Raw genomic sequence first — 13820 nt, 5'->3', positions numbered from 1 at the left:
TAAATGTTTTTATTCTTTTTTTTTTTTTTTTTCTTTTAATTTTGTTACAGTCTTTGAACTTTGATCGTTCAGAAGAAGAATATATTCGAGGCTACAACGAGGATGAAAAATATGGAGGAGATAGCTGTAAAATAATTAGCTCGATTCTGATGCCAATGTGCGAACAATGCTGTAAGAGAAATTTATCAGATCAATTTTATTTTTTGTTTCTTTTTTCTTTCTACACTAAATCATTGTAAAAAGTTTTGTATTTAATTTCATACCTGTATCTTCTTGAATTGTTATCCAACCTATTACTGGTTCCATCTCGTTTTGTCGTTTGAGCCATTCATACAATGGTTGAAAATATTTGATTATCGCATCGGCATCTAATCTGTTAGATTTGCCTCTGGTCATTTGTCTCACAACATCATGCCAATGTCTCGAAGCACCGATTGATAACACATCCCTGTAAAAGTACAAAGGTATATATACAATTGCATTTATATATATATATATATATATATATATATATATATATCAACATGCATTCTTTCTAATTTTGAATAATTAATAGAAATTAATTATTCAAAGAATATAAGAAAGGAATAAGAAAAAAAAAGATGGATAAATTGATAAACGTAACATACGATAATAATCTTCCAGCATCACGTGATCTATATAGATCACAAGTATGTAGTTCAGACGTGTGTCCAGAAATTTCGCATAGCGATTGGAACAATTGAAATTGTAGAATCGTACCCACGAAATATCTGCAAATTTTTTTATTTGATTAGTGATAAATATGAATGATTAAATATCAAAGAAATACGTATTTAAGTACATTGAGATTTTAGAAATATTAATATCCATTGCCGATAGTATTGTTAATGATAAAGATGCTTAAATAATTTTTTACTTTAATAATGATATAAAAAGTTGCATGAATATGTGCAAATACGCTTATTATATTCTCGATTGGTCTATCAACAATGCGTTTAATACAGGGTGATTATGGAGAAAAAATTTTTGTGGATGATCTTCTTTGAAAATCAATATCATTTTTATCGAGAACAATTTTTTTACAGGCTAATATTATTTTTCATCTCGTTCGGATTTTAAACGAATTCCCAAGCTCGTAGTTGTTGAAACGAATAATAGATATTTATTTTGTTTTTAAATCACATAGATACTTTCTGGTCCCACCCCGTTTATATTGTAATGCATACTGAAGAATGCATACTGTGCGTAAGGTATGTCAGCCAAGATATGATATTTTGCTGCTGGATCAAAATCTCTTTCGGTTCTTGCAACTGGTGGAACTATGCCTTGGTATTGCAATCTCAATTCCCACCATTTTGTAGTCATATCTTCGATTCCTTCGTTAAATATACGCCATCTCCACTTAAAACACAAAAACGAAACAAAAAAAAATTTTAATTAGTACACGATATAATGGTGTAAGGATTTTTCTTTTTTTCTTTTCTTTTCCTTTTTTAAACGAATTATATTTACCTGATCGATTGTATAAGCGAATGGAATATAAGCCAATTTGCGAAGTGCCATAAGCATTAGAAAATTGATATTACTCTCGTAACCATCCGTCGAATTGTTGTGTAAACTAATTTTATGTAAATGTTGAGGTGTCATTACCGATAGTACTATTGCATCGCTCACTGCTTCGTGAAAACCTGCATAGATCAAATTTATTATTAATAATTTATTATAGGCAATTGTATGTGTGCATGTGTTTTTTTTTTTTTTTTTTTTTCTAAAATATTATACGCGTTTTACCAGGAATAGCTTCTTTTCGAAATATTATTGGTTGATCTTTGTATTGCAAGTAATATTGCAGGTGTGCCATTTCATGGTGAGTCGATAATAAATCGTCCATCGTTACTTTGGTACATTGTTTTATTCTAAAATTATATTATTTTTGTCAATTGTGTGACGTTTAGATTTTTTTCTCTTTTCTTTTCTTTTCTTTTCTTTTCTTTTCTTTTAATGATTAGGAAATCGACCTGTAATCGATGGTATTGCAAAAATCCCATGCACCGGCCGTACACATAACTTCACGATCGATCGGTTTCTCGAACATTGAAAATCTCCAAAATTCTGGTGGCATTGGTTTCATTCCAAGTGATGTAAAAAATTCTTCGGCAATTTGAAACATTCTTTATGCAAGGTTCCCCCGCAAAAGAAAAAAACAAAAAGAAAATACAAGTTATTATTGTTCGCTGAAATTTGGAATGTATCTCGTGGTGTATTATAAGAACAAAAATAAGAAAAAAAGAAGAAAAAAAAACAAAAATCGAAATGATGAATACCTCAAGGGTGTATAACCCTGTATCATCATATCCAATGTAACATCGAGTTTGGTAGACGCTGGAAAGGGTTGAACTAAATCATAAATCCCTTCCCAATTTTGTGACCACATGTTACCCAAAATATGTGCTGGTAATGGCCCATCCTTTCTAATTCTATCGCCGTATCTTTCATATAATTTTCTTCTCACATACGTAAAAAGATTTTTATATAATGGCATTATTGCATATATCACTTCAGCCATGTTTTGTTCTAAGTGTTCGTCTTCAAAAAATTCTTTCATTTGATCTCCGGTATCGGCGAATCCTTGAAAAGAAGAAAATTTGTTTTTCTCTCGAGAATTTTTGTTTCGTTTCGTTTATATTTTATTTTACCATTGAGCCTGGATGCTTGATTACTTAATTGCACATATCTCATGAAATTATTTTTAAGGGGTGGCCCTATGGCTTCGTGCCAGGCATGCCAATAATAGAGTAATTCATCATAATCCTTAGATTGTGCCATAATCTTGCTAATATCTAAATATAGAAAGTAACGATATATTAAATTATAATTGCACGAAAAATTTATGATAAAATTTGAATGTATCAAATACTTACCATGATCTATACTTAAATTACAATTTGATCCCATGTTTCTGTAAGGACACAATCTCGTTCTACTATAAATATCTTTCATCTCAATGATCAGCTTATGTATCTATGGAGAACGATTTGATTAATTATTTTATTATTATTATTATTATTATTTTTTTTTTTTATTATTTTTTGGTTTTTAAATAATTAATTATCAGGAGGTTTTCTTTTGTTTTTTTTTACTTCGTTAAATTTGTCATCTGTTAAAGCATTTCGTCCTCTTATAACGATCATTTTTAATTCTCTTCTTGCTAAAGGATCTGGTATTCGACTCCAAGCAAAACTCACTGCTTTTCGCCATGATGCTCTTTCGAATTTTAATTTCAATGTCTGCTCGTCCAACTAAAAATTTTATTACATGTTATTATTGTTATTATTATTATTGTTATTATTATTATTATTATTATTATTTATGATTGAAATCCCTCAAGATATTTTTTTATTACTTACTCTCCGGAATAGAGTAGATCGTAAATTTGCATTAAATAAAATCAAAAAGAAAAAAGAAAAAAAATTTATTACTGGTTATATCATTTTTTACATGTATATATATATACACATATTTTTTTTCTTTTTCATTATTGTTTTAATGTTCTTTACCATTTTTCTTTTGGTCGATTCGGTGACATTAGTACCAAAATTCCATTGAGACGTCATTACTCTGGTACACATGGATGAAGCTTCTCGTTCGTATTCACGTAAAAATTGTAAAGCTTCGCCCAAATCGACATTGAGTCCCTTAAAAGAAAGAAAGAAAGAAAGAAAAAATAAATAAATAAATAAAAAAAAAAAAAAAAATAAAAAAAAATACGACGAATGTTTTTTCGATTAGAAAAAGGTCGTGAGAACAAGTCTCATTAGAAAGTCGATTAGCAATTGTAATCGGGGTCATAGGAAACAATGTACATTTTTCAAACGTTTTCAAGCATATCCATTAACCTTTTTAATCTAACTGTATCATCTAACAACGTAGTACCGTTAATCAAACTTGTATAGTTTCAATTCAATTTATTATATCTTACCTCGACATATTTGCTTTGGATTTCGATAGAACAAAGGGAAAATAAAATGATCGATAAAATAATTTTCGTCATTGTTATTGACAAATTATATGAAAACGAACATCTCAAATTTTATCACTTAAAACGTTGTTGTATTTTTATATAAAATTTATATACATATATATTATATATATATATATATATATATATATATATATATATATATATATATATATAAACACACACAAGAAAAACAAAAAATAAAACAACACAAAAATTCACTTTGTTCGTAATAGATAAGAGATTATTTCCTTTTTGTTTTTTTCTTTCTTTTTTTTTTTCTTTCTTCTTTGAGAGAAAGAAGTAAAAGAAGGGGGGATAAAAAGTGTAAAGATTTAAAAAAACGTTATCGTACGAGTTTCCCTCGGAGGAGGAATTAAATTTTCGATCATTTTTTTTTTCTTCTTCTTTCTTTTTTCTTTACGATCGACTTATAACATATATGGTATACGTATGATATTATCACGTATGCTCGTTGAAGCCCGTTCTATCGAAATATAGCCTTTGATGTCCTAGGATTTTTTTTTTCTCTCTTTCTATTTCGTTCTTCTTCGATTAAATTGAGCAAATTGAACGATCGGTGGACGAACCGACCCGATTCGTATTATGTCGCGGCAAAACTGAATCGTGGAACCGAGAGATACTCTTTTCCGGGACGGATAGACCGCAAGCGAAAAGAGGAAGGGACAGGCATCATCGAAGCGTGAAGCGTAACCACCCAGACGCATTATGGCACACGCCAAAATCCTTTTATACTTCTCTCCTTTAAACTTCACCTTTTTTCCTTCTTCCATTCTTAAAATTGTTGCGTATGCGTATTCTTCTTTTTCTTTTTGTTTTATTTTACGTCGCATATACTTCGATACATTTTACAAATTATCTTTGTTTTTCTTTTCTGTTTTATTTTCTTGTTTTCTTTTTCCTTTTTTTCCTTTTTTTTCTTTTTTTTTTTCTTTAATCATCCTTTATCAACGGGGACATCACGATATTGTCCCCTTCCTGTTCACCTAAGCGTGGAAACACTAACGGAATTTCTCTATGAAACTTCAAACACTTATATTTCTTTTTCTATGATTCTTTTTTTTTTTCTTCTTCATTTATTTATTTATTTATTAATTTTTTTTTCTTTTCATCCTTCATCTTTTCTTTCTTCACGGTTCATAAATTGTCTGTCATTATTAAGTTCTCACGTTTAACCGATAGACGTGAAATGATTCCTAAGAATAATATTTTTTATCTATTCTAATTATCGAAGGAGGATATATGCGATGAATTTTTTTATTTCTTTTTTTTTTTTTTTTAGCGTACGTTAAATTCAATTGGGATTATTTATTTCTATGGTTGTTCCAAATCGAAAGTATAATTGATAAATGTCGAGCTTGTTTTGCGTTCCGAAGACGTACCGTAACTTTGTAATTATCCAGTGGCGTAATCTGTGACGACATAACCGTAAGATAATTACTCTCTTTCTCTCTCTTTCTAAGAACATAATCACGTTCTTCGTACTTTTTTTTTCTCTCTCTCTCTCTCTCTCTCTCTCTCTCTCTCTCTTTTTTTTCTTTTCTTTTTTTTTCTGTAAAGGAACGTGCAAGGACATTTTCTGTCACAATTCGTAAGACGTTTGTCGCGTTGATTAATGAACTTTTGCTTGATTTCGTTTATATAATTACCAAATGGATCTTTTTTCTTTTCTTTTTAATTCTTTTTTTTTTTTTTCTTTTTTCTATGTCTTCTTGTCCTTTTTTTAATTCATTTCTTTTTATTTTTTCATGATACATCAAAACGATCATATTTCTTTTGTACGAAACCATTAATTATCTCTTATTATTCATACTCTATCGTATCCTTTGATCTTCATAAAATAATATTTTTAGCCTTGAAATACGAATAATTTTATATACGTGTGGATGGATCATTATTTTCTTCTTCTTCTTCTTCTTTTTCTTATTTTTTATTTTTTTATTACTTCATTTTCTTTTTCGCTTAATACTTAGTTGAATTTGTTTGTTCGATATTTGCACGTCTTTTCAAATAAGTGAATGTCTTTTGTAAAGTACGAACCTCCATTTTTAATTTGATGAAATCTAATATTGTTGGCACCTAAAATTATATATGTGTTCATGTATATATATAAAATGATTAATAATATTGTTTATATATGTATATATATATGTATGTATGTGTAATACTTCATATTCTTCCATTAATGTCTTCATTGATTTCACTTGTTCTTCAGCATGTTTTATTTCAATTTTGTTCATTAAACATTTCGATTCCAAATCTTTCGCTTGAAGTTTGTTAGAATTAATTTCTCTTGCAATCGAATTGAATTCAGATGTAAGATATGCCAGTCTTCGTTTGTGTTTAGTCAATGCCGTATTATAATGGCCTATAATTAATTAATATCATATAAATTAATTATTGTATAATTGTCCCAAAGGATGATTAATTATTTTTCATTTGTAATACCTATAACTTTTTTTATCTGAAGTATATATACAGCACTCCGTTTGATTTTTTTTTTGTACTCGTCACGTTGTATTTTTAATTGATCGAAATCAATAGGACGAAGATCTTCACCAAGCTGTTCTCTTTGAATCAATTGTTTCTTTGCTTTTATTATTTGTAATTTGGTCATGGTATTTTTCAATCTAATTTTCTCCACCGTTTTTTCAATCATTTTCAACCAATTCTTGATAAACCTTTGAAATCGATAAAAAAACAATTTTCTATTATATATATATATTTTTTTTTTTCGATCATATATCACACTTATTATATTATTTATTATACATTATTTCTCAATCCTTATCACTTCGTTGGAATTTTATCAATCAAGGATTATCCTGTAAAAACGATTATATCATATTTCCTTAGGAAGTTGACGAATGTCACGAAGAAAAAAAAAGAAGAAGAAACGATAGAGAAGGTTATATCAAAATATTCTCTCTAGTAAGTGATAAGGATTAAATGATTATCAATTAACTTGATAACAGTTTCGGCTGGTATTTTGCCAGTAATACGATCGACTCCTCCGATAACGATGTCTCTTTCAAATCTATTCTTTGTATCTTTGATCTCACGAATACATATTTCCAATCCTTCGATTTCTGCACTTAATTTATTTTTTTCCTTTTTCCCGGATTGTTCGAGTAATAATAATTTATTTTTAAGTTCGATTATTTCGCTTTGCATTATTTCCATTCGTTGTGGTATAGTTATTCTAAAATTTTATATTTTGATATTAAGGGAATAGAGATTTGATCGTTAAAGCATTATCGTACAAATTGGAGGTCGATATCACCTCAGCTTTCTCAACATTGGATCCAACATTCCACGTCGAATACCAGACTGCATACTCCAGATACTCGGTGAACCTCTCTCACGTATGCTGTTATTACTACCAGTCAAACTCCTAGTTGGCGATGTCGATGTACCATGGAATGTAGTTTTCTGGGAACTTTTCGATGTATCACTAATAGCCACTAGATCTATCTATGCGCAAAGTACATGGTGGGCCAAAAATTCCTAAGCGATTTTAAATATCGACTGCGTATGTATACCCCTTTATTTTTATTTTTTTTTCTTTTCTTTATTTCTTTCCATTTTTATTATTATTATTATTATTATTATTATTATTATTATTATTATTATTATTTTCTTTTGTCATTCTAGAAACTTTTGGCCCACCCTGAGGAAATTTTTATTTCGCATTTGTCGAAAATATTAAGATGTTCGTTCGGGCGTTATATGAGTACATAATAATTCGTGAATTCGCTTGAAGATGAGATGTTTCTTTTCTTTTCTATCGTAGGATCAATAAAACGGCAACAACGATAACAAGAACAACAAAAATTTAATTTAGAAAAATTGAATGAAATTAAAATATGTCTAGGTTTGTTTACTTTGTAATGATTCTGGATCATTTCGTTGCAGATATCTTATGAAAAAATCATTTTCCAATTCCAATATCATTTTCATTCGCACCATATTAACTAATAAATCTTGCAATTTATTATCAGTTATTTCTAGAATTGTTTTGAAAATTTTATCAATATCTTTTTATGATTTTTTTTTTTTTTTTTTTTTTTTTTTTTTTTAAATTATACATATAACATACCGTCCCAATTAATATCATCGTCGTCTTTAACGTGTATGTTAAGGTCGGAATTCATCGTACGTTAATTATGTTTATTAAGATTCTCTTTGAGATTTTAGAATTTATCAGATAACAAATAGATTTAATTATTTTTCTTCTTGGTTAGAATCGTTGTATTCGTTCGATTGAAAATCATTGAATTTATGCGATCGTTTAATGTTCTTTTTTTTCTTCCCTTTTTTCTTTTTTTTTTTTTCTTTTTTCTTTTTATTCCAATGTGTTTAAAAAGAAAGGAAATCAAAGATAGATTGATTTACTATTGATATTAGGTACAACATGAATTGCATTTATTTCATTTAATTTGATTTTTATTAATAATGTACGACAAATTATGTGTTAATTATGTTTCGTCGAGCGATGAAATACCTTCATCATTTATTTCGATGTCGTCGATGTATAAAATATAATCAATTCCAATTTCTTTCTTATCAGAACTGTACGATCTAATCACGGCTGATAATTCTGATACAGAGAACAGTATTTCTGCTCCACCATCCATAAATTCGTTCTATAATTCAATATAAAAAAAAAAAAAATATATATATATATATATATTACATTTTCAAATTTAATAGTTAAGGATGTATCTACGAAGTAGTTAATCAACGACAAACTCGTGCGTTGACTAATTATTTCGTAGATACATCGTTAATTATCGATTATCAAACTTGTATACATATATATAATATATATCGTTTACAATACATTACCTCGACATCTACTTGCACACCATTAATCCACACGCTTTGTGTTTGTTTGTCTTGCATGTAAAAATTATAACAATTAATTATCGATCCATCGATGGACATGAATTTTTTTTTATAATAATAATATTACCCAATACAATTCTATATTCATTCTCTCCTATCTTCGTAAGCCATGATTTCAAAATTTTCGATTGAGATTGTATAAAGTTTTTATAATTCTTCCCATTTACCCATAAAGTATACGAATACTTGAAACCTACAAATTGAAATGTAATCATGCAAATGTTTTGTGAATTTTTTTTTGCATTTTTTCTTGTTCTCTTTTTTATCTTTTTTTTTTTTTTTCTTTATTTTTCATTTTCAAGTATGATCTTAAAAATCATTATAACCTGGTATTGGATCGACCCTAATCACGAATTTAGTCCCGTTAAATGTAAATAATTCGTCGCCGACCAAACGGAACATCCATTCTCTATTCACTAATACTTTATCATCGATTTTGACAATTCGTCGACCGGTCGCAGTTCCATGCTCGAATTCTATCACATGGTTACCATCGTTCAATGGTACTGTCCATCTTGCGGTTGGTTCAACCGACGATTCTAAAGCTTGAAGACTTCTATTACGTAGAATATACATATACATATACATACATATATATATATATATATATATATATATATATATATGTTATTATTATTATTATTTTATTTTGATTTTATTACGATTGGTTGATTTTTGTTTTAATTTCTCTTTGTGTCGACAACTTTGATAAATCATAATAATTACGTTTATACGATTTAAATATTATTTTAAAGTAATTTTCTAAGGAATAATGATTTATATTTGTTGTTACATCGTACTCACCGAAGTAGAGCGCTCGCCATGTTCCTTTCTCACCTGTATTCACTTTACTCCTACAAATACATAGACGCATACAGTCAGCCTTATTATTGATCGTATCATAACCATGGTCAACGGTCTAATCAATAATCCGAACCTTCTTTATGTCAGACGTACGTAACACTCTCATGGATGTCAGATATAATGACAAAAAAAAAGAAAGAAAGACAGGAATAACAAGAAAATAATATCTATTTCATCATTGATTTATATTATTTCTATATTATATCTTTGTTAAAAGAATTTATTGTCGTTAGAAATTTACACATGTCACCCGAGAAAATAAGTAATATGTATATACATATATATATATATATATATATATATATATATACATATAGAAAAGTGTTAGTGATTATTTTATAATGGTATACTTTGATTGTTACTCTTCTTTCTGTATTTTTTACTTTCTTATTTTTTTTTTTTTTTATTTTTTTTTTTAATTTATTGGAAACGTGTAAGCTGGTAACAATTTTCCATTACACGATCCAAAACCAATACGGTAACCATCGCCATTGCAATAACCTGCATAAAAAAAAAAAAAGAAAACGAATAATTTATATTATTGTTGATTTAAGAATGATCATTAATAATTGTGAAGATTAATTTAACAGTTACCGCGTAAAATTACTTCGTCGTTATCTTGAAGAAATTTTCTGGTAGTGCCGTCTTTCAAATGAATCAATCTTGTACCCTTCCAACAGAGCTCCAACATAGATCCAAATGAATCCAAGGTCTGAAATATTAAAATGTATATATGTAATTTTTAATAAGACGAGATTTTTTCCTGTTTGTTTTGATATCATTCATTATATTAACAGTCATTACTATAACAGTCTTTAATACAGACTTCACCACTTATGGTACCGGATGCCATTAAGTCTCCAGGATTAATATTACATCCAGTTACAGTATGATGTGCAAGTTGTTGACGAGGAGACCAATACATGTATTTGTAATTACTATGACATACGGTTGTAACCGTTCCATTTGGTGCTAAACAGGATCAAATAAAATAGATCAGGAATAAATTTGATTATTTATATATCCTGATAATATATATTTTCTTTTTTATTTGATTTGATTTGAAATAAAACACAAAGAAAAAGAAATAACAATTTCCTTACATTTAATATCAACTTCTAATTTGATGTCGAAATTGCAAGCATCCTTGTGACGAAGATATGGAAAGGGAATTGGATCTTGTTGATTATTGGCAATTCTAAATGGTTCCAAAGCTTCCATTGTTACTATCCATGGAGAAATGGATGTCCCAACATTTTTCGAACAAAATGGACCGAGTGGAACGTATTCCCATTTTTGTATATCCCTTGCTATTAAAGAAAGTAATAGAATATTTATATAAGTTTGTTTTATATGATTATGATAAAAAAAAAAAAAAAAAAAAAAGAAAAAAGAAAAAGAAAATGTCTGTCGAAATTCATTTTACCGCTCCAATCGTTCATCAAAACCATGCCAAATATATAATCATAAGCATTTTCAGCAGTAATTGCGTCCCCTAAATTACTTGGTGGTCCTCCAACGAAGAATGCAACTTCCAATTCGAAATCCATCAATTTTGATGGACCAAACGCGGGATCTGCTCCTTCGACCGGAAGTGTTTGACCACGTGGCCTTCTAATTGGTGTACCGGATATTACGACCGAGCTGGATCTACCGTGATATCCAACCGGAAGGTATTTCCTGTGTTCATAATTTCGCTTTTTCAAAATCTTGTTTTTTTTTTTCTTCTTCTTTTTTTATTTTTATTTTTATTTTTATTTTTTTAAATTTCTTTATTAATTCTTTTGACGAATTCTACGTAATCACTGTGTGATGTATGTCACTGTATAATTACCAATTAGGGAACAAAGCGTGATTTTTGTCACGAAACATGGCACCTACGTTTGTGGCATGATGTATGGACGAATAAAAATCAGTATAATCGCCTATTTTAGCTGGCAAATGCATCGTAGCTGATTCTTGTTTAACGAAGATTCTAAAAAAAGAAGAACAAAATAGTAATGCTACTTCGATGTTGAGATAAAATTAGTGATTCATTTAAAAAAATTTTTTTTTGCTTTTATTTGTTTTATATATATATAATTCATATCCTCTCACTTGCTACGAAGTTTTTCTTCTTGTAAAGTTGAAGTAGTGTTTGACAATAAATATTGTAATTTCGTTCTTGCTTCGAGCCATGCTGGTCTTCCCAAAGCCATGAAATCATTAAGACAATCTTTAAGAAAAACATCCTGTTTGTCTTTCAATAATGGTCCATCAAAAAGATGTGCTATTTGACTTAGATCTAATATCTCTTCGCCGATTGCCACCCCTATTCTTTTATTCGGCTAAAATATTATATTATAATATTAAATATTAATTTAATTTTAATAAATATTATATTATATTAATAATATTATTTGTTTGATATAATTAATTTCTTTTCGAGTTTTATCGATCAAGTTTTATTCGATGATATAATTATTTTATTAATACGTAATCGATAAAAATATAATCACGTGTACATAGGTACACACGTATAAAATTAAATACGTATGTGTGCGTAAATACGAGTCTATAATCTGCATTATATATTCGATAAATTCAAAATATTGTTTTGTATACCTTTCAATGTTTACATTTCTAAACGCGTATATATATATTGGAAATGTGTATATAGGCGTTACTACAAAAGGTCGTAAGTAAGACAATGTTAAAGGTCGTAAGTAAGACAATATTAAAGGTCGTTACATATAAATCGTTCGTTTCTTATTATTCCATTATTGTACGTCGTCACGTTAACACGCATTTCGTCTAATATCTCTCGTGAAAAGTTTTAATTCTTTGAAAAGATTTTGTTCTCTCAATTTAACATTTAATTAAATAGATTTTATTAATTATTGGATGGATCTTCGTCGACAACAATCTAAACACAATGGATCATGGTAAATCGATTTAATTAATGATTGTTTTTCACAATTTACAATTAGTATTCGATGATTGATTTATTCCGAATGGAAGTTCGTATTTAATTTTATTAATATTTTCTTTTCTTTTATTATTTTATACATTTTATTATGTTATTTGATTTGTATAGTTAATATCAGTCGTCGATAATATAGATCGCTACGTTTATAAAGTTTTTTAAATACTTTCTTTAAATAGAATTTGAAACATTTTACTTACGTAATTGTGATTAACATTTAGTCGATAATACAGATATTTTTATCGACGGTCGATATATTACATTTATATATGTATATTATTTAAGTAGAATTATAGATGGCAGATTTGTAGAAGAAAAGGTTAGATTCGTAAATGCGTTTTGCGATAATGATATATCATGATTATAGATTAAAATAAGAAATTTCTAGATATCTCGTTGAGATATTTCAACGCATATTTAATGTTGTTAGAAATTATTATATGCATCGTCGATAAGATTTTACTTACGTAAAAGATAACTTTGTCGTATGGAAAAAGATATAACATAACCTCCAATGATTCAAATCGATCAGATAATTTAAATAATTATTATTTACGTAGATAGATAAGATTAGAAACGAAGTATATACGATGTACGACTTACCTTATCTACAGTAGAAAATATACCATAAGGAAGATTTTCGATAGGATAATCGCTATTAGAGGAGTACTTGATGAAGGACTTCATCGTTTCTGTTATACTTAACGCAATGTCCGTTCAATAATGTTGAGAATGATAATCTGCTTCGTAAATCGAACTTGTGAAAAAAATTAATTAGTTTACGAGTATTATTGAATCAAGGCCAACTAGCCTTCTTGTATAATTTTAATTTATATATCTTTATTTACGAACGTAAACATACATTGGTGGCTGAGCCTCCAATGCAAAACTGGTTTTCACTTATAAATTTTTATTATCTAGCATGATATCTAAATTCATACTTAAATATGTATATACTCACGTGTACATACATTTACATATATGTACATATGATAATGTACGTATATTATCATATATATTTCTTTACCTCCATACCAGCGAATTTTTCCATAGGCACAAGTT

At 28.3% G+C, this 13820-nt stretch overlaps 5 protein-coding genes across 9 annotated transcripts in view; 1 reads left to right on the top strand and 4 right to left on the bottom strand.

Annotated features, from left to right (window-relative positions):
• Positions 1-28: 28 nt before the first annotated feature.
• On the bottom strand, positions 29-5726 carry LOC124428494 (angiotensin-converting enzyme-like). The gene is made up of 13 exons (XM_046972608.1): positions 4777-5726; positions 3540-3677; positions 3123-3281; positions 2904-3003; positions 2679-2822; positions 2307-2610; positions 2001-2153; positions 1774-1898; positions 1495-1670; positions 1223-1383; positions 630-752; positions 264-448; positions 29-169 (listed from the first exon to the last, which is right to left on the bottom strand). The coding sequence occupies exons 1-13, from the start codon at positions 4852-4854 to the stop codon at positions 69-71; spliced, it is 1947 nt and encodes a 648-aa protein (XP_046828564.1). The 5' UTR covers positions 4855-5726; the 3' UTR covers positions 29-68.
• Positions 5727-5924: 198 nt separating this feature from the next.
• LOC124428501 (coiled-coil domain-containing protein 113-like) lies at positions 5925-6953 on the bottom strand. Of its 2 annotated transcripts, XM_046972623.1 has the most exons (4): positions 6794-6953; positions 6470-6702; positions 6190-6389; positions 5925-6100 (listed from the first exon to the last, which is right to left on the bottom strand). In XM_046972623.1, coding segments are annotated over exons 1-4 (552 nt in total). In that variant the 5' UTR covers positions 6796-6953; the 3' UTR covers positions 5925-5983. The 2 variants fall into 2 exon arrangements, with proteins under 2 accessions (XP_046828579.1, XP_046828580.1); XM_046972624.1 differs by having other exon boundaries at positions 6470-6953.
• Positions 6954-7139: 186 nt separating this feature from the next.
• On the bottom strand, positions 7140-10027 carry LOC124428500 (fas apoptotic inhibitory molecule 1). Of its 2 annotated transcripts, XR_006943190.1 has the most exons (7): positions 9734-10027; positions 9256-9485; positions 8997-9122; positions 8870-8919; positions 8526-8667; positions 7305-7453; positions 7140-7223 (listed from the first exon to the last, which is right to left on the bottom strand). XR_006943190.1 is itself a non-coding variant. In XM_046972622.1 (6 exons), the coding sequence occupies exons 1-6, from the start codon at positions 9751-9753 to the stop codon at positions 7416-7418; spliced, it is 606 nt and encodes a 201-aa protein (XP_046828578.1). In that variant the 5' UTR covers positions 9754-10027; the 3' UTR covers positions 7141-7415. The 2 variants fall into 2 exon arrangements, 1 of the variants encoding a protein (XP_046828578.1); XM_046972622.1 differs by having other exon boundaries at positions 7141-7453.
• A 148-nt stretch (positions 10028-10175) lies between these two features.
• LOC124428496 (fumarylacetoacetase) lies at positions 10176-13652 on the bottom strand. Of its 2 annotated transcripts, none has more exons than XM_046972612.1 (8): positions 13362-13652; positions 11891-12120; positions 11628-11768; positions 11220-11473; positions 10897-11103; positions 10598-10765; positions 10388-10505; positions 10176-10294 (listed from the first exon to the last, which is right to left on the bottom strand). In XM_046972612.1, exons 1-7 carry the CDS (start codon positions 13443-13445, stop codon positions 10408-10410), a joined length of 1182 nt encoding a protein of 393 aa, XP_046828568.1. In that variant the 5' UTR covers positions 13446-13652; the 3' UTR covers positions 10176-10294; positions 10388-10407. The 2 variants fall into 2 exon arrangements, with proteins under 2 accessions (XP_046828568.1, XP_046828567.1); XM_046972611.1 differs by having other exon boundaries at positions 10620-10765.
• Positions 12181-13820, top strand: part of LOC124428499 — a 33551-nt gene continuing 31911 nt past the window's right edge. The window contains exon 1 of one of the 2 annotated variants that reach the window (XR_006943189.1): positions 12181-12717. The gene's annotated coding sequence lies outside the window, so the exon portion shown is untranslated. The remainder of the gene's footprint in view (positions 12718-13820) is intronic. The other variant, XM_046972621.1, reaches the window with a different exon arrangement.

Source organism: Vespa crabro, chromosome 12, assembly GCF_910589235.1.
Source record: "Vespa crabro chromosome 12, iyVesCrab1.2, whole genome shotgun sequence".
Classification (NCBI taxonomy): domain Eukaryota; kingdom Metazoa; phylum Arthropoda; class Insecta; order Hymenoptera; family Vespidae; genus Vespa; species Vespa crabro.
The sequence above is the reverse complement of the archived record's forward strand: the minus strand, read 5'-3'. Positions and strand labels throughout refer to the sequence as shown.

Bases quoted from the DNA above. Each gene is read 5' to 3' on its own strand.
- LOC124428494 (XM_046972608.1), bottom strand. From the start codon at position 4,854: ATGCGACGTAAAATAAAACAAAAAGAAAAAGAAGAATACGCATACGCA. The intron at 3,678-4,776 runs GTGAAGTTTAAA...CTTTCTTTTAAG, and splicing joins GAATGGAAGAAGGAAAAAAG to GGACTCAATGTCGATTTGGG. The intron at 1,384-1,494 runs GTAAATATAATT...TTGTGTTTTAAG, and splicing joins TCGCTTATACAATCGATCAG to TGGAGATGGCGTATATTTAA.
- LOC124428501 (XM_046972623.1), bottom strand. The intron at 6,390-6,469 runs GTATTACAAATG...AATTAATTATAG, and splicing joins TCAGATAAAAAAAGTTATAG to GCCATTATAATACGGCATTG. The intron at 6,101-6,189 runs GTATTACACATA...ATATAATTTTAG, and splicing joins CATTAATGGAAGAATATGAA to GTGCCAACAATATTAGATTT.
- LOC124428500 (XM_046972622.1), bottom strand. From the start codon at position 9,753: ATGGCGAGCGCTCTACTTCG. The intron at 9,486-9,733 runs GTGAGTACGATG...TCTACGTAATAG, and splicing joins ATGGCGAGCGCTCTACTTCG to AAGTCTTCAAGCTTTAGAAT. The intron at 9,123-9,255 runs GTTATAATGATT...TTCAATTTGTAG, and splicing joins TAGGGTCGATCCAATACCAG to GTTTCAAGTATTCGTATACT.
- LOC124428496 (XM_046972611.1), bottom strand. From the start codon at position 13,445: ATGAAGTCCTTCATCAAGTACTCCTCTAATAGCGATTATCCTATCGAA. The intron at 12,121-13,361 runs GTAAGTCGTACA...ATAATATTTTAG, and splicing joins TATTTTCTACTGTAGATAAG to CCGAATAAAAGAATAGGGGT. The intron at 10,506-10,619 runs GTCTGTATTAAA...TTAATATTTCAG, and splicing joins CCGGTACCATAAGTGGTGAA to ACCTTGGATTCATTTGGATC.